The sequence below is a fragment of the Cynoglossus semilaevis genome, chromosome 7 (assembly GCF_000523025.1).
Source record: "Cynoglossus semilaevis isolate Cse_v1.0 chromosome 7, Cse_v1.0, whole genome shotgun sequence".
Taxonomy (NCBI): domain Eukaryota; kingdom Metazoa; phylum Chordata; class Actinopteri; order Pleuronectiformes; family Cynoglossidae; genus Cynoglossus; species Cynoglossus semilaevis.
In genome coordinates this window covers 1,950,224-1,970,524 of record NC_024313.1, presented here as the reverse complement: position 1 = coordinate 1,970,524, position 20,301 = coordinate 1,950,224, and the positions used below count along the sequence as shown (strand labels likewise).

Here is a 20,301-nt window from a genome sequence, read left to right as displayed (position 1 = left end):
TGAACAGCATACGGACACACATACAAAAGTATAGGCGAACATATGTGATTGTATCGCTTTTTAACCATTTCACAATTGCATTGTTTCATCCCTACAGTAGAAGGATGGTTAATACTGTTACGTACAGAATGAAACAACCTGGCTTAGGAAGATGTTTTTTTTTTCTTTTCGTTGAGGTTTTATGTTCTTTGTACAACATGTGTTTAGTCCAGAAAGATGGTCTTACTGTTGGGAGATTGCATTCTCTTTGCATGTGCACATGCCTAAAAGGGAAGATAAGATTGTATGAGCAGTGGTGTTTGTTACGTTGCATAACAGAAACATGAAACTGAAGTCATATTCATGACATTCAAGTACCTGCTGGATATGATCATCTTTACTTCCATATGTTAGTAAACCAGTAAAATCCTTGATCTATTATCTACATAATGGCACATTTTTATTTAACTATATAAGGAAACATTTTGGTTGGGCGTGATACGGAAGCGACGGTGGAAAAACTCCTCAAGGTTAAACATGTTTGAGTATATCAGCAGTGGTAATTGATTTAAAAAAAAAAAAACTGCACTTGTAACTTTTGGAAAAAAAAAGTTGCAAACCCTGTGAAGATGAACACTTATTTTTGTAATGAGACAGTAAAAGAAATGTTCATTCCAACGAAATTGTATCAGCGAGACCAAAGAAGACGCTAACAGCAGAAGGACAAGAAAGGACAGGCTTGAAAGCTGCTCGATTAAAATGACAGTACTCCTGAGGAGGATCTCAAAACCTTATCATTCACTCTATCCAACAGATCAGCTTAATCAGTTCATTTTTGAAAGCATGTGTCTTAGGTTATCGTAAACAAAAAAAACGTATTTTTGTCAAAATATGAATGTAGTTTTACAACACTTTAGCTCATTTCTATTCATATTTATTGTAAAAAATGACTTGATTTAGACTAAAAGCCAGCCAGATAGGACCACTTACTGTCTTGGATGAGTTTATGTATTCGAAATGTTTACTTTCATTATGTCAGTCTCTGGCTCCAAGGTCATGCAAACAAAGTTTACTCATATAGAGAATAGAAGCAGCTGCTTGAAACCCACGTCATGCCGTGTTTGTTTAAATCCACCTTTGGAACTTTTTTTTTCCCTCCAGAGTATTTGATATACAGCTTGTGTATAATAGGAATACATTAAAGCAAACTCAAAGGTGCTGGTCAAATGAAAAACACAGAATTAAGGTCAACCTAATATATACAACATACATACATAAAATATACAATATGGAATAAAAATGCCTGTAACAGAAATATATTGTTAGCCCGAGAGCTGGGGAATGGTACATTTATGAGTGTATTAAGGCAACAGTTGAGAATGGTGGAGATCCCTTGCAAGTTTGGGGGCGTAATCTCTTCAAGTTGGAGATTTGGTCAGAATTAATGGTTCTCCTTAATGTTGAGATCCATGTGCAAACATCTATCCATTGTGCAGTACATCAGTGAGCTGCATGGTTAGCCACAAACTATTCCGCAGACCTTGAACAACACAGCTAAATAGAGCAAATGTAATTAAGGTATAATTGTCAGTGTAAAGAAGTACGATGATGGTACGTACCGCCCTGATATGAACACCATGTCTGTCTGGGGTTACATGAAAACACAGGATGTTCTATCAAAAAAAAAACAAAACAACAACCCTACATCCACACAGGTGTTGTAATTCTCCTAAATTTTGGAACAGTTCATGAGCCGAATTACCTCAAATATGTGCATGTCTACCTGGAGGAATACTGTATATGCCCTTTAAAGGCAAAACAGTCCCACCCAGAAGATTATGTTAGTTAGAAAAACCTTACAGTAAGTCAGTGAGAAAAAAAAAAGTGAAAATGCATAAAAAAAACATTACACCTATTTACAATTTAACATGTAGAAAAAAAAGTGAAAATGCATAAAAAAATTACACCTATTTACAATTTAACATGTAAAAAAAATAGATTAACACCGTCCTGTAAAGGGGAAAAACAGATCCTGAATGTGCTTTAATTTGACCAAGAAAAACATGTTATAAAATATATTACGTCATGATTTAAGCAATATTCATTCTTTTTCAGCATTCAGTTTTTTCCCCCCCATTTTCCTCTCATTGCTCCTTTTTAATAACCCATATTCTCATAATTCTGAAGACACAAAGTAAGACCGAGTCTAGCTCTTCTTTAATTTTCTAGTTTTGTATTGTACCTTGTAGAGTAGCTGCGTGTTGTTAAAGCATCATAATGGTCAGGCTTTAGAAAAAATGTTTTATCCTCTCTCTTTTCCCCTGTGCTTGTTACGTCTTTGGAGTCGGGTTGTTGTGATTCATGTAATATCCCATCTCTCCCTTTCGGACAAATTATGAACCATTCCCCTGGCACAAACTCTAAATGTGTGTTATATAAGATGATGTGGCACATAGGGATTATCATGCTGCTGCCTTGAGCCAGCAACTGGACCTCAGCAACCGGTGTACAGCTCTTTTGTGGGCATGGACTTTTCCCTGTTATTCCTACTTATGTTTTATGGAAGGAGGAGATCAAATGGGGCGTTGGAAATAAATCAGTCACCACAGTCCCTTCAAGCAGTGGCAAAACAAAAGATGAATGTCCATTTTAGACGTCAAGATGAATGTCCATTTTAGACATCAAGATGAATGTCCATTTTAGACGTCAAGCTCGACATGTACAGTAGTTTGCCCTGGATATAGTTAAAAAAAAACAAAAAAAAACATTGTTGTTTAACCGTGTCACCGGATATAGTTAAAAAAAAACAAAAAACATTGTTGTTTAACCGTGTCACTCTGGAGGCAGTTTTGACATCAGAAAAAGAAAAAAATCTGACATCTTTCTGTGTTGTCAACAAATGTAGTTGTTTTGCAGCTGTCCGTAATTATTTTGGTCTACCATGGTATCCACTGCCTCAAATGCCCCACTCAATAGATCAACCCACTATATCAGTGTGCATATTGCAGATATGGAAACTGGCCCCCGTAATTTAGTCGTGATTCAAGTTAGCTCGCACTACTGAAAGGGCAACACCAAACACGCAGTAATCACATTAATCAAGCCTCTGATCATATTTTGTTTAAACTGCAAGATCATGAGCACGTACTTGTGTTAAACCCAAGGTCGTGTTTTCAATTGGCTGTGCACCGACTACCTAAAAAACAACAATTTGTTGTACAATTATTCAATATTCAATTAGGAACCGCAAACAGAGTTCCCACATCCAGTTGTTAGGATGATGAATAATGAAGAAACTAAGCAACGCTGTTTTTCTGTTAAGTCGATCGATCCATTAATTTTCTCCACAAATGGTCGAAAATAACAGAAAATCACCCAATATTTGCAACAATTTGCAAACAAATTGTTGGTTAGGATCTGAAATATTTAATTGTTTAACAGGAAAATAAACAGCATAACCTTATGAAAACAGTCGGAGAACAGGAGAAAACAACTAAATAACTTATAATAATAATAATAATAATAATATAACTTATAATAATAATAATAATTTTAACTTGATCCCACACTTGGGTTATTCTTGGGTTAACAGCAGACCTGCTGCAGCAGGCAGGCACCAAGTATGTGGTTCCTCTGGGAATCGAACCCAGAACTACCTGCTGTCTGCTTCCAAGGCAGGTGTGCTGAGAAAATTGGGGATATTCCAATGTGCCAGCTGGTAAATGTGAAAAAAAAACCAACAAAAAAAAAAAAAACCAACCAAAAACTATCACTGCTTATCAGATGCAAGAGACTTTGAACAAAAAGACTGTGATCAAAACATTCAAGTATTCAATAATTGTAAATTTAGTATTTTCTCGTGGAGCCCAAAGTTAATAATAATAAAAAAAGTTTGGAGTGGAAGTGTGACTGATGGATGTATAATTTACCAGTGAAGATCGACTTCCCACTGGCATTAGAATGTCACACTGGTATATCGTGCCCATGACCTGGAAAGCTTAGAGTCCGAGCCTAGGGGGGGAAAAAAGAGCTTGACCCAGCCATCAAAGCTGAAACTGCCAACCACTGTCCCAGATGGTACTGATGGACAAGGTTCAAAGCCCACTCTTACAAGTAGCTCATCTTTCATTCTGTAAGCCTGTCCATTCTTGATAGCTCATCAGACCTCTGAGCGCCCCTGACTCTGTTGATGGATTTCTAAAGTGGAAACTCATGGCTAACCTGTGGGCAAAAAGATGAAGTGGATGGTTTATCTGTACAGCTCTCAGATAAAGCTCTCAGACTCTTTAATCCTTAACAACTGAAAGTGGCCATCTCCGTTTGTATCTGACCCACAGCAACTATTTACTTTTCAATCCTACCTTGGATAGAATCAGAACGGTTAAAAAAAAAAATGCATTGACTCAGAGGAATAACTTAACTGTACAAGTGGGGTGTGTGTGAATGATTAAAGACAAGAAAAGTCAAGCAAATAGTTTTTTTTTTGTGCAGCTTACAACTGTACTCTTGAGTCTGCTTTTTCTGCACAATCACTTGTCCCGGTCCACACTGCCATAATGTGAATGCCTCATTTGCTACACTTGCTGTTAGGGGAGGTAGTGCCTTGTGCTCATGCCATCAGGATTACTTGGAGAAAAATCTCTGGGCTTTTATTTTTTGATGCTTTAAAAACACGAGCCTGTGGGCTATATATATATATTCCTTTAGTTTAAGATTTTTTAAAAAGACGATATTAGAATTAATTAAAAAAAAAAAAATCCAGTGTCTGAAGGAAGTATTCATGAAGTAGCGTTAATTATTTAGTATTGTTACAGTTTCATGCTTTGATTAACAAGGTTTCAAATTAATTTTGAATTTAACCAGAAGCCAATAAAAATTAAAGGATTTTCGGGAGGTATAACCTCGGGCGTAACCTTGTTACAATCAAGCAGTAAAAATTCCGTTATTCTCTTTACTCTTACTGTTTAAATAATGCAGAACTAAGGAAGGGGAAAGTGTATTTGCAAGATTACTGCCTGAGAGTAACAACAGCATGAATAATAATTTCCAATTTTCCAAATGTCCTTCCATGTGGATAGTACAACATATTCACAAAACTCTAATGGTTTGATGAATCAAAATTCCACACCAAACTGATATAATCAACACAAACATGAATTCACAATCAGAGAATAAACACAAAAATAGAAACCAACAATCCAACACTGTGGAAAAAATAAAAATATTCAGATCAAAATTAATTTGTAATGATAATAGGCACCATCTGCCACATTGTGAACCATTAGTCTGAGCTTTTTATTGTTTTGTTTTTTTTTTTCAGATTACGATTCATGTGTATGCATTGCCCATATTGGGTATTATATCACCTTTTTAATCAAAAACTAATCAAACATAGTAGCAAAAATCAACAACCCTGATTTGGTAAGATTTAAATGATCAGCCAAAGGAGAGGTCTTTTTTTTTTCTTGTTTGATCTTCCATTTCCATAACTTTACCTGAAAAGACCCAAATCATTGGATTTGTTACGTTGTCCTTCAGTCTGTCCCAGTTGATGTTTGTGATTTATGTCTTACCCTCAGTAAGGTCTCAACAAAGCAGTGCAAATGATTACTTTTCATATCACAATGTCAGTGCTTCAGACACATCTGACTTTTATTAAAAAAGATGACTTTGTCTTTTGTCCCGGAACCATTTAGCCTAAGCTAAACAGTATTATTTTCACGTTTGACAACAGAGAATGCTTATATATATATATATATAATAGTCTCTTGACACACCAATATTTTTACGTTAGATAGCCGGGCAAAAACAAAGCCATTCGCACAGTTGAGATGTTGTTCTGAAGAAAATTTTTCTTATACGGTTAAGTAAGCATCGGTAATATCCCAGCGTAGGACATTGAGCCAGAACCTAATTTATGACCTTAAACCAAGTGTTTCTGGTCACAAATTAGGTCTGTGTTGATGTAAAAGGAATAAAAACACAATTGTAATGATAAATACACAGCAAGAGAGAGCTAGATAAATAGAGAAGTTATACCACCACAACTTTTACTTCCCTCTCCACAAATTACTTCAATGTAATGCCTCCACCACATGCCCTGCAGCCTGCTCATTTTTTTCTTTCTCATCGAATTGTAATTTGTTTCTTGCTCGTGCTGCCTTTCAGTAATTATTTCTTTTTCATACACATCTCTCTTTTATTTCTGAAACAAATTACTGTTTTACCCGAAGAACTTGAAAATACTTTTCAGTTGTGATACTTGGCACCTCAGGCCAGCAACTGTGTGCTTTTTACAAAACATTAAGGGTAATTCTTTCTTTACTTGTTCCCAAATGTGGAACATGTCGACCTTTATTGATATTTTGATGATTTGCACGCACAAAGTGTTTTGGGAGGATTTCAACCAAAATCTTTTAGTTAGTTTTTATTTTCGGTTGATCTTTCTGTAACAGATTTGTTGTTTTGTTGTTATGAGATGCTACCACCTCAGACCTCCGACCATGGCTTGTTAATATTCTCCGCAGAGAGAATTGATTATAATATCTTAAAAAAAACAACAACTGCAGAACAAGATTTTAGTCTCGGAGGAGCTTGAGATGCAGAAAAAAAGGAGATACTACTAAATTATGATAAGACGGCAGTGTTAACCGTTTGGATGCAGCCCAAAGTTGTTGGGCTCGACAAACCTAATCCAACACTTAATTAACCATCATCCAGCTAAACATGCCTAGTTCCGAAAGGCTAACAACCTTTTACTAGACCTGCTACGGATACTGTTTTTGAAAGAACAAGAAAGAGACTGTGATCGAGTACATTTTGTAGGAAACGTTTTACAATAACTTATGAGAAGAAATGTTAGTGCTAAAGCTAAAGATACCCTATATTCATGGGAATACAACATCGCTATCGGCCCAGAAATTGCAACCTGTACATCTCCACAGTGTATCTTTAGTTTAGATAGGTTGCGAAACGATATTACATATTTATGGGATGCATTCTTAGCACTCTCCCCGTGTTTGATAAATTATATGAATTCTAATCTCTGTTGTGAGGTTGCGAACAAGGAGGCTGCTTAATCACTTCGGAAATCACGAAAATATGTTGACACCTTTGATGGATGAATGAAACTCACACGGTGAGAACACCTCAGCTACATATCCAGCTGTTTGCAGATCAGTGCCCTGAATTAAACTGTGCAGTTAAGATTCCCATCCCATCTTGCTTTTGTTGACTTTGTTCGCAGCCCCACATTTATCATAATTTGTCTTTCTCGTGGAGCGTAACCAGAGAACCTGACAGTTTTTTGTTGATGGAATAAAAAAATAAAAAAAATCTATGCATGCATATGCATATTGACAATAACGGTAGTGGCAGGACACCAGAGCAAATTCACTTGCTGTCATAACGTATCAGAAACAAGCATCAGGCGGGCCGTTAAATTCTCCAAGAAACATCAGATATCCTATGTTGTGAAGTTCTCATTTGAATAAATAAATTACTTAATTTAGTTGCAAATTTTGCAACTTTTGTATTCAAGACTCAAAGCAAAAAAATATTATGGTTGTGGGTTGATTGTCCAGGGACCCCATGGTCAGAAAGACTTTCACAATGGAAAACAGCGTAAACATGAGATGTATTTTGATCAGCTTTTGGGTTTCGAAAATTATGTCCACGAATGCATAGGGGTTGAACATAGCTAACTCAGGTTCACTTTCTGAACTGCTGCCCCGTAGTAATACGTTTATTTTGCAGACAATTTCTATGAACCATTGTACTATTATTAAATAAAGGGCGAGCCATGAAAATAGATGCCTACTTTCCTCATTCTCATGTGTGGGCTTACACTTGAGAGTGTCTATCCTCGGGCGAGAATAGGTGGTGCACGTGCCCTGAAAGTTGTGGAACGTTACTCGTCTACGACGTCTACTTCTGTATGCTCCACAACTTTGCTGAACGTTACTCTACTTCTGTATGCTCCACAACTTTGCCAACCTTTCATAGTCTGCACATCTCAGCTTGCCTGGCATCTCAACCTCTTATTTGCCCTTTTACTCATCCTCTTCTCCTGACCTACGTCTTCCTTTTTATGTTCCCATCCTATTGTCTCTATTTCTGGTTCAACAGCGGGGTCATCCGATTACATTCCAAGTCAAAGTTAACATTATGTATCGCAATTACTGTCCACTTTCCAGCCACGTTTGGTGCATTTGTAGCTATTTGTTTTGTTCAAATTTGGTAAGGTTTTTTGGTACCCTGTTATTAGGGGTCCTTGTGCACAGATTAAGACTGTGATGTTACGAACTGCCGCGTTCTTCACTGTACTGTGACTAAAGCGGCTGCAGCAGCCTCCGGCCATCACTACATCTGTCAACCTCCCAGTGTCCTTTGGTGCCACTGCCCTAAAAAGCTCCTCCACCACGGTCATTATTGACATCTTTGAAGTGCCAAGGTTTCTTTTTATCGTCATTGTGTTGGTATATAAGAAATCATCTGTAATCAGTTGGACTCGTGAAACTTTTCTTTCTTTTGGAATGGAGTTGTGTGTGTTCAGAACACTGTCTGAACCTGTTGTTGACTCGGTCTTGGCACAGAGCTTTATTTTAGCGGTGTTTCTCTGGCGCTTCACTCTGAATATGTCTGACCACAACAACAACCACAATAACATGTTTTCTTTCTGTCTGCCTGCCTTGTGCTTGGGTCACAGGTACAGCTGTGTTTTTCCTGTGACAGCAGCTTCCTGCTGTTGTGATGCACTTGCCTCTAATTAGTCACCTTAGCCATTTCACCTTTTTAAGGTCTACCTAATTGTTGAAGGGCTGTCATTTTTCACCTGAGATGTAATTTCAACTTTTTGCCCGGCGGTAAAAACGACACAGTGCTGTTTGCTTATTGTTTTGTTGTGAGTGAGCAGAAAGAAATAGTTGTCAGAAAAGAAAAAAAGAAAATATAAAGTATATATTTCAATTTCAAGTTTTTCAAACCTAAACAAGGCTTCCGCACCGTAGTGTTTCTAACTGACCCTTATTTCCTCAACAGACCCCAAACCAAAGCTTGCAATTATTATTTTTTTTGTTTGTTTTTTTGCATACACCTTTAAAGCAAAGAGACATATTTAACTATTCAGGAGTTTGAAAGAATCTGTGCTACTGTAAAACTAGGGGTAAAAATAGGGCAAATAAATTATTGACAGCTACTGTCGTATTGTGTAGCTATGAGTTAAACCCAGTGTTTCCCAAACATTTTCTGCATCATTCCCCTTTTTAAAATAATAATAATACCAGTCCTTTAATTGGACTGGTGTAAATCTTTGCAACCTACATAGGCTACCTCCTGAGGCACTATTAATTATGTGGTTGCAACTAGGTTTTTGCTTCCACTGGAACTCAAATCCAGGACGGTCTGTGTGCATCGCAGATGTGTATGGCAGTTGTGTTAACCGCTACTCTATGGAACCATTTTAGGGGTGCTCGCTAATTAGCCCACGAAACTATGAGATGTCACAGGAATGGGACGACGATGTGGTTCGATCGGTCCAATTTTGCAACAAAATCGACGAGAAAATCATGACTCCCTACAAGCTACTCTTCGACTGGAAAAAGACGCAGCGGAAGCAACTGCCGATCACAACGTTTTTGCAGCCTCGCAAAAAAGATCCGGTTCCTGCTGCTACTACTACGGATACACCTTCGGAAACCGTGGAAGCGGCGCCCCCAAGAAATGGCACCACCCTCTGAAGAGAAGTAAAATCAATCATCGACTGCGCAGTAAAAGTCATCATCACCTTCCTCGTCATCATTTTACTGCGCATAAACATGGTGTCGCTACTTCGCGGAAATTCAGTTCTCGCGGCAGGCCTTGGAACCTATCTACCGCGATAAACGAGGGAGCACTGTAACCTTAGAAACAAATTCCTGATTGTCTGTGTAGGTTCTCAGTCATCCAGGTCTTTTAATCCAAAAATAGTTACATCGAGGGTTTCACCTTTTATCCAAGAGGCTTCTTCAGTTCTGACTGACTGCTGGGAAATTCTGGTAATTTAGCCTCAAAGCAGCTGCTTAAATTCCTGATTGCAAACAACTCGTCAGCTTGATCCAAATGTTGGTGGATGCCGAGTTACAGCATTTTACCCATCATCCATCACCCGTTATACATAAACCACAGAAATGTGAACATGAACAGGTTATAAAAAAAAATGTCTCACGAACTTCAGTCACCATGCGAACGCAGCACGACGATCAGTGCTTGGTAGCCTCGCCTGCCCTAAATCAACTATAAATAATTACACTTAATGCACAAGAATACGCCGCACATCACGTGAGATCGTCTGATCAGTGTTACTGTTACATGAAAAAGCATTTAATGGAATCAAAACATGGCTGTTCGAGCTGCTGGAAAGCCTTCAAAGGGACAGCAACTTAGCAGGTAACAGCAAGCAGCAAAAAGGGGGTAATTGTGAGCATCCAAGCGTTGATTTTGATGTGTCTGCGTTGAAATCGTTAGACTGAAAATATCAAGAGGAAAAAAAAAAACAAAGTAAAGTTTGAGTGGGAGTTTATGACAGGAAATGAAAGGTGGGGGGGCGGGGGGAATAAAGAAAAAAAAGCAGGATTAATGTGATTGATGTTCTTCAGAGGATGAAATCTATTCAATTAATTCAGAATAATTCTTTTAGAAGAAGATTCTACCGTGTCAAATGAGTTTGTTAGGTTTGGTTTTTTTTTTTCATTTTGGAAAGTTTCTCCACATTTCACACACTGAATGCGGGTTTTAGTAGAACGTCTTTATTGTCAGCACATAAAGCCCTGGCCCCTCCGGATGCTTCTCTCAACTGTCTATCTTTGTCAGTGTTCTTATGCTGCCTAAAGGAACTTTTGCCGCTCCCCAGCTATGGTATATCAGAACTCGAGGCCAGTGGAAAGACTGTGGTCTCAGATGTATTCTGACAGTTGGGTGAAATCATACGGTCAACTGTCTTTTACACAAAGGCACGCTGTAAACTGCTGGAGTTTCTGAAAGAGCAAAGAACGTTGAACTGCCGTTGTGATTTAAGTTCAGTTGCACAATGCCAGCAAGAAAATATAATTGAGGCGTTGTTTTTCCGTTATTCAATAATACCGTTTGATTTGCAAATAATAAAAATCATGCTTTGATTTTGTTTTCATCCTTATGTTGGGATGAAAATGTTCTGCTTTTAAAAAGAGTAACTAAAGAGTAGAAAGCCAAATCATTTTTGCAAAGCCACAATCGAAGGAACACGACACAGCAGCGGGGAAAACTGTGTAAGAGAAAGACAGCGATAAGAGAAAGCTGTTTAGGGAATGCATGAAATTCATGAAAGACCAAATAATTGCTAATTAGTCCTGCAGAGATCTGATCGGTGGTGTTTTGGTGATGAAAGTAAATCTCAAACTGCGGGGAAGAAGCTTGAAGCAGAACTCTTAAATCACATTACACTTTGACTGTGTTATTGATCCTTTCACGCAGTTCGGCTGCTGAAAAATGAGACGACCAGCGCTGCGTAAGCAGCGATGATCACCGTATACTCGTACACGCTTTCTAACATTGTTTTTTGTGTGTGTGTGTGTGTGTGCTTTTTGTTTGAATTACCAGCGGTAAAGAGGCTGATGAAAGAGGCCGCAGAACTGAGGGATCCGACGGAACACTACCACGCTCAACCACTGGAAGTAAGAGTTATCGTAGCAGCTTAGATGAGATTGATATGAGATTGATGTGTTTTGCTACAAAGCATTTGTAAATTTTTTTTTCACAGACCAACAAAAAAAGAAAAAAAAAATCAAAATGTATGTGCTATAACATAGTACATACACCGCTAGTACTACAAATCCTGCCAGTACATAAGAGTCCATATACTGGGGGGCCACCTCTAGTACACATTTGATACGATCTCGCGGGCCAAATATAATTACACTGCGGGCCAGATTTGGTCCCCGGGCCTGAGTTTGACACATACATAAGTAGTAATAGTCTTATTTGTCAAATTAGACGCAAAAAAAAAAAAATCAAAACAAACTCTTTGATGACAGCTTCTCTTAGGTGAAATTACCTTTGTGTTTTGACCACATGTGGACTAAAATGTTGGCTGTCTAATTAAAAATTATTTTAGGATTATCCGCTAATCACCAAAAAAGAATAAATGTCTGAAGTTTCTAGTGAATGTGGAGAGAAAAAAAAATTGTACGTTTTAATTTGTGTGTAAAAATAAATTGTAGATGTATCACATTGGAAAGTCATTTTTCGCGAGTTGGGTGTTAATTAGACTCGCATGTTGCGGACAACCGCAACAATTAGTTGGTGCTTAAAAAAAAGAAGGAGAGTTTATAATTACATTACAGTTTAAGCCAGTGTGGAGTGTATTTGTCGAGATCTCGTCTTTCTAGCGCTGTGACGCACTTCGCTCTCCCCCCCCCTCTCCTCCCCCCTCTACAGGATAACCTATTTGAATGGCACTTCTCCGTACGTGGGCCCCCGGACTCCGATTTCGATGGCGGCGTTTACCACGGTCGCATTGTCCTTCCTCCGGAGTACCCCATGAAGCCCCCCAGCATCATCCTCCTCACAGTAAGAGGTGGCCGAAGGCTGCAGCTTCAATTGCGAGCAATAATTGCCCTGCCGAAGCGTAACGGGGAAGACATCACATCCAATGATCAAAGAGCGGGGAAACAGACAGCATGTCATTTAACCTTCAGCCGTTTTTTTCTAGTTGCGTCACGTGTAGTGACAGTTGTCAGAATAATGCCTGGCCTGTCACCGAACTGTCAGAGGGATTTGCTCCGCTTTTGCGAGACTATGGGGTTGTCATATTAAAACAGATGTTTGCCACTCGCGCTAATTACAGCCTGATAAAAGCCACAGTGTGCACAACAGTATTGTTGTGATAGTCTCTTTCTCATTATAGGGCCTGTCACTATGGTATTTTTTTTTATATATCTATATATTGGACACATTTCTAAATCCTCTCCGCTCTGGTATTTAAAACCTCTTTTTAATGAAAATTAATCAGCACGTGTGCTAAACCTATGTCGGACTTCCGTTACCACAGCCTGATGTCAATTTTGCCTTAAGCAATCAGTTAGCAGTTTGCCTGTTATCTAAATGGTTGGTAATTCAGGCCCATCCAGGGACGGGTTAGCTAGCTTACACGCAGGAGGTCCTGGGTTCGAGTCCCAGAGAAACCACTTGTGTGGGTCTCACACTCAATTTCTCAATTGTGGAACTAATAGGGGACTTCAGTGGTGACATCATAATCTTGACCAGACATGTAAAAGTCATGCATAAAGGCTGTAATCTTGACCAGACATGAAAGTCATGCATAAAAGCTAAAATGCATTTTTTTACACCATCTATTGGTGAAATGTGGGTATTGCAGGGAAAAGGTAGAAGTACAATGATAATATAAATAAATTTGGAAATGTTTGGCAGGCCAGATTAAAAAGCTGAACGAGCCGCATCCGGCCCCCGCCCCTTAGTTTTCCCATGCCAGATCTTGAACATAAAACATCAGAAGAGTCTGACTTACGTTTGGGAACCACAAGACAACGTATTTGTTCACTCACAAATTTTTTTTTAATGCGTACGTCGGAATGACTTAAAAAAAAAAAATTATGGAAAAAGGCGATGTAACCACGAAACACCAAATGTCGAGGACATCGTAAGCCTGAACAGTGTTGAACTCAATGTTTTGGAAAAGAAGTCTGGAGTTGATTATACCCCTGTGTAAATTTATGAACACGGCGGAGGGCAAAGGAGATGGCTGCAGTTAGACCAGGGGAGGCAAGAAAACAGCCAACCTGGACGATCACATCGAAAAAGCAGCCAAAGCCATGAAATAACAGCTTCTCATCACAGTGCAGGGAACTGTCATCATCTCCCAGTGCACTTGATGATGCAACCGCCAGTTTCGATCTGTAGCAGGCCTGACAACAAGATGTAACCCAGAATCACTATTTTGTCATGCAACACAGCCCGATTTTGTTTTAACGTCATGTCAATAATATTTTCAAATTGTTCCTGCGCAAACTGGAACTTTAGACATCTGCGTATTTCACTGTATTTTAAAAAAAATGCGTACTTCTAGTGCAGTACAAATAGTGGGGCGGGGGGGGAGGCACGCTGTACATAAGTGTACCACTGCTGTAATGCTTGAATGATAACAAGCCTCCTGTCACTAGGGGGCAGCAACTCATACAGTGGTTTGTACAGATAAAAATGTTAGGTTGTCGGCAGTATTTAATTTCTCGAGAGGGTTGGACGGGGCGGGGGTATTGTTTTATCCATCCATCCCACATACTCCTACCTGCTTTCTATTATTTTTACCTAGCCAAATGGAAGATTCGAAGTTGGGAAGAAGATTTGTCTGAGCATTTCTGGCCATCATCCAGAGACCTGGCAGCCATCCTGGAGCAGTAAGTATCCTTCACTATAAACTTTTTCTTTTTTTTTAAAAAAAAGTTCAACTTGAAAACTGTCATCATTTCCCAAACCAGAAAAATACAGTCTTTCGGAGAAACTTTATCCAGGTCTTTGGGAAACCGTGAGTGTCCTCTGGTAATGTGCGCTGTTTGAACAGAAGTGTTATACGTCACTTCAAGTTGTTTTACAAGGAGAGAGTTCTCTGTCACAGTTATGTGACAGTTATGTTGCCGTAATAAATAACGTAACCCTCAGTCCTGTAATAAAAGCCAGTATTCAGCAGGCACAAACACATTATGAGATGCTAATAAAAAGGCCGTAAAACAAGCGCCTAATAAAAGACAAGTGATGAGAGATGCTATTATTTGCTCTCCAATCACTCATGTGACAATTACAGGATGATTTATAGATCTAATTTATTCAATAAAACGGATATATCTCCCTTCCGGAAAACAGAACCTGAGGTTGTCTTTCTGACCTCATTGCACTGTTTTTGTTTTGTTTTTTTTTTACTTTAAACACACAAAAGCTGCTGCAAACGGAAACTAAATGACTAAAGCTCCGTGAAAGGGTTACACTCAAAAAACAAAAAAAAACAAAAACAGAAGGAGCTCTTGAGACGCTCTTAAAAAAGAAAGATCAGAGCAGCCTTTTATTAAAATCCAAACAAAACACGATACGGAAAAAAATAGAATGCATTTCATTCACAAGCAGGATTGCTGTTGCGACAACAACGTCATCAGTAGGGTCAAACTAACCTGCCTCACAACAGTTAAAAAAATTTGACCGGGGGGACCAGGTCAGGACATGTAAATGCTTTAGGCCTTTTGTAGGCCATCTATTGGAGAAATGTAGGCATTGCAGTATAATGATAATAAATATTAATAATATAATTTGGATAAGTTTGGCAGGCCGGATTAAAAAGCCAAACGGGCCGCATCCGGCCCCCGGGCCTTAGTTTGCCCGTGCCTGTTCTACCACTAGGTGCTAAATCGAACCTTAGCAATCAATAGGTGAAGGCAAGATACACTCCAGAGGGCAAACCCCTCAATGGAAGGCTAGATAGAGACAAACCACCATTCACACTCGCACTCATGCCCAGATAGTCATGATCAACTTGGAGTGTCTAATTAACAGGATAATGGATGATTTCCAAAAAAAAAGAGCCGTTCCACTGCGATTTAGCTTCCAGAGCTGAAAATCTAATTAACTAATCACACTGAGCTTTCGCTTTTACAACACAATTTGTACCCAAGGAACGGTGAAATACGTCAGCACGTTCACATCGACAGGAAAAAGATTTTTTTTGTGTGTGTGTTATAAATATTTACACACAACTCTATCCGATATTCATGATCGGTAAAATTTCAGGATCTGTAGCACGTGCGATCCGACCCCTGAGCCCCGAATGCTCAGCTTAACTTTACACAACCTGCGGTAAACAGGGACACTATCGCTTCGGCAACTGTAGCCTACGGCATGCCGGAGGAGCTAAGAAGGTACTCGATCGATGTCAGTATCAGGAGATACTCCCGAAGTTGTAGCATCGGTATCAGCATCAGACATGGGGAAAAAAAGTTGTATCAAGTCAGCCCTGTTATAAAGTCTGGACTTTAACGTTGGACTTGGAGGAGCTAGCTATAGCACCACGGTCTGTGCGCAATGGCCGATGTCAGCTCTTTCTATCATTGTGAAGCAGAATTGAAAATAGGTGGAACGTGATTCATAGGCTAACACCACCTCACATATATTTTACCTCTCATTAAAATATCGAAGTCACCCTACAATTACAAAAGGTGTCCTACCGATGTCGGCTCTTTCTATCACTGTGAAGCAGAATTGACCAAGCGTTGGATTGTTCACCGACCAATAGGGAACGTGAGCTGGGTTTAGACCAGGCATGGGCGAACTAGCGAATGGTGGTTTGTCTCTGTCTAGCCTGCGATAGAGGGGGTCTTGCCCTCACCTATTGATTGCTAAGGTTTGGTTTAGCACCTAGTGGTAGAAGATGAATACATTTCGATTTTTAAAACAGACTATGTCACATTACGTGTCGACCTAAGAGTAGTTTTTGTGTCTCGGAATCCATACAGAGTCAGAGACGATGCTAGTTTAGTAGGGGTGCTCACACATTTTTTTTTTCGCAATCTACTATTTAAATGGCAGGTCGGAAGTGATCTACCTTCATTGAAAACATTAATATATGTTTAGAAATATAAACCCAATATACTATATATACACATATGTTTGGGGGCTGATTAAAGGCATGTAGCTATGTGGCATATAGTATGATTCAATTCTTCTTGCATATGGCAGTACTCAAATAGTGGGGCGAGGCACCTGGGGGGCACGCTGGACATAAGTGTACCATTACTGTAATGCTTGAATGATAGCAAGCCTCCAGCCACTAGGTGGCAGCAAATCATACAGTGGTTTGTACAGATAAAAATATACATGTTCTCAATAGGATTTCAATAGGATTTCAATTCATAGGGGTGTGGGTCGGAGGGGGGAGTGAAAACATTTCCGACCTCAAGGGGGCGCATGACAGAAAATAAATGAGAACAACTGGTATATGTTCACAACTATACATACAACAATAGAATTCTATTCATATTTTTAATTTGTTTTCTTTTAATTGCTCACGTTCTATCAGCACTGTTTCTTATTGGGCACCGCTGCTCTAGTCTATTTCCATGGATTTAACATTTGTCTTCTGACAGCTCGATTCATATCCTGTATAGGGGTCTTTGACTAACACCGTGTCTCTGTTGGAAAAATATGTTTTATCTGCCTTTTCTGTCCTATCCTTCCTTTGGCAGAGATTTTCTTTCATGTTTTTCCCAGCATGGGATTTCGATAAGTGGAAACTCAGTGGGAGACTGTGCATCTGCTGTAACGTTTTTTTTTTGTTTTTTTTTCACCCCTTCTGGTTCCATCTCTTAACTGAAAAGGGTAAATGCATAACTCTATGAAATCAAAGACAACGTAGCATTAAATCCTTTTTTTTTTTTTCCCCAACCTACTGCAGGTCATGCGGGTGGCCGCGGTATAAAGGTGTTACGTTCCTTTCTTTGTTCACAAATTGCAGTACGAGGTTTGTCTCGTTCCGTTCTGGAATTATCACAGTAGGCCTGGCTGAGTAACACAGAGATTGCGAACGATGCTGGCAGACCAGCAGCGGTGATTCCAAGCCTGTGCTCACTGCCGTTTTATCTTGCTTACATTAAGCTTAATTAAGCGCGTCCGAGTGATTCCAACATTCCCTCTGATGTCATTTGAAAAGTCCGTATTTCTTTCTGCATTTATACGAAACACGTTAGGCCGTGAGCGTGAGCGAACCGCACGAGAGAGACTTTTTTTTTTGTTTTGTTTTTTAAGGTGGAGTGAACTTTGTTTACAAAGTGCCAAAAATCACAGAACTCACTGGGTCGCAGGAACAAGGAACAAAGAGCCAGATCATCAAAGGCATAAACACCAAACACAACACGCAGGAACACAGCGCACAACCAGCATGAACACAGAACAAAGATCCCAGCAAGACTGAGAGTGTGAGACAGGGAGGTATATATACCAAGGGCACCAGGTGACAGGAGTGAGGCTAACGACAGACACAGGTGAATCTGATCACACTAATCAACTCCGCACACACACAGGAGGAGGAGAAGGGAGAAAGACAGACCTCACAAAAAAAAAAAATATAATATATCATAAAAGCGTGTGCATGTTATATGGCTTTTTTGTTTGATGGTTTGTTTGTTTTTGCTCAGTGATTAAGAGTGCCAGGATTCTTAAACCTCGCAACGTCTCACCAAGCAGCCATGTTTTTATTTAATGTCTGGGGCGTGCGTCGTTACATAGGTGTGTAGTTTCTACGCCCACGCAAATCCATTCATCTCTCAGCTCGCTGTGAAGAGGGAAGAGCTGGCACGGATCTCGATATACAGCTCGCTGTTAATAAAGGGAATGTGCCGCAGCTTCGTAAAAAGGCTTCACCTTCACTTTGATTTTTTTTTTTTTCTTCTTCTCTGTTTTCCTAATTTGATCAAAGTCGAGTCCAATCCGCGTCACGATTCTTCATCACATACTGCACTGCCACTTCAGCGATAAGATGTATTATTTAACAGATAACTGGATTTAATTTTGTGGCAGTGAACTGTGACTGGTCCCCCTTTTTTTTTTTTTTTTTTTTGAAAAGTTGCTCAATCCATACATCTGTTATATGATTTAAAACTTCAAAAAAAAAAAAATTCAATTTGTTCGCAGGCCAAAACGTCGCAATTAGAAAATTGGGTGAAGAGAAAAAAGTAAACAACTCTCTAGAGATTTGGCCATCACGCAGGTGGTGACGCATTACAGGGTTGAAGATGCGACAGTAATTATAGATAATAAATGATCAAAGAAATAGTCGCGTGAATTCTCCATCAATTACCAGGGAATTAATCGCCTTCCTGTAATAAAGGTTTTTGAGGTAGCTCCTTGAAAGACGTTGTTTGTCTGTAGTTTTAGTGAGACTAGAATGAGCAGAAAAAAAGGGGATTTGTAATAACAAAATGTCCCTCTCGTAATTGCTTTTTTTAAAGCGATTGTGATCAACTGGACAGAAAGTGTGGTTAAAAAGAACAAGGAAATCAGACCTTTGCAAATTCTCAGAAAATGCTGGGAAAAAAAATGGTTCCATCGACAGTTAGCGTAGCTACTAACTCACAAATGCGATGCTAATTTTCAAAAGGTGCCAGGTGTCAAGAACAGGGTGATCTTTTACTCTAGGGCTTGTAGTGATTATTCACCACATGGCCTGTTACCTTGTAACAAGAAGATCACTTGTTTTTTTGTCCCTGTGAATGGGTTTTCATCGATTTATCAGAATTGGATTTCGATTCCGATTTTGGCTTCTCACAATCGTGAAAACAAGACAATCGAAATAAAACGATTTTTGTGACAATCAGCATGCTAATCATTCCATCTATGTTTGGTTTTGGTTAGCTAACTACTACTGCTGCCACATCGTTTTTCGATTTTTATATATAGTATTATATACATATATATTGTAGCGTAGCGCTAAATTTTTTTTCGCTAACTCAATAGGTGTTGTTGTTAGTCACACCGTACGCTAAAACCTACCGACCGCTCGGCATAATCCCCGCCGGCTCCCAACGACAGAACGGAACAAAATGCACATGCGCGCTATACCTCGGTGCGTTCAAGGCACCCAAGAAAATGGAGTAACTAGCCAAATATAGTACAGTCATTTCAGAAACAATATTGGCAATAACACATAACATACAACCTCACATTCCCTCACCAAGTTACAATATTATATTTATATTTTTTTAGTTTGTTTTTTGGTCGCTTTAACGTTCAGTAAAGTTTCAAAGTTCAATAAAAGCAAATTCCTAATTCGCAAATCAATGAAAAGTCGTTTGATTCTTCAATAAGAATCAAAATAATCGTGATTCTGATTTTTGCCAGCCCGAGTTTGAATGATCACTTTTCTTTCTATTTATTTTCCATCTTTTCAAATTTCAACATTTCTTTAGGTTTGTAATTAAATCTGCATCGTGGAAAGTGTTTACATTTTTTTTTTTTTCGATTTTCTGAAACTTTGTCGAGTGAATGAAGCGATGCAGCATCTTCAAAAAGCTGTGAATTAGCAACAGGGCCTTATCCATCATAGTTTTTGCATATGTTACAACCTCGAAGCGCTGCTGCCGTCTGTTCGTCCAGATTGCCATGTTCTGGTTGAGTGGGTGATATAGTAGCTATGTTCTATCTCTTTGGCCCTTCCCGGTGTTTTTCTGCATGCCTCAGCACCATTCTTCCTTTTGTGTACTCGGGCTAATGTTGTTGTGACACAAGTTACACCGTGGAAAGTATACTGTGTCTTCT

The 20,301-nt window shown here is 39.1% G+C and overlaps 1 protein-coding gene across 1 annotated transcript in view; it reads left to right on the top strand.

The window, feature by feature from the left end:
- ube2j1 (ubiquitin-conjugating enzyme E2, J1) overlaps nt 1–20,301 on the top strand; it is a 40,863-nt gene that overhangs the window by 1,243 nt on the left and 19,319 nt on the right. The window contains exons 2-4 of the mRNA XM_008312715.3: nt 11,593–11,666; nt 12,430–12,561; nt 14,321–14,405. Of these exons, the coding sequence (XP_008310937.1) occupies nt 11,593–11,666; nt 12,430–12,561; nt 14,321–14,405 (291 nt within the window). The remainder of the gene's footprint in view (nt 1–11,592; nt 11,667–12,429; nt 12,562–14,320; nt 14,406–20,301) is intronic.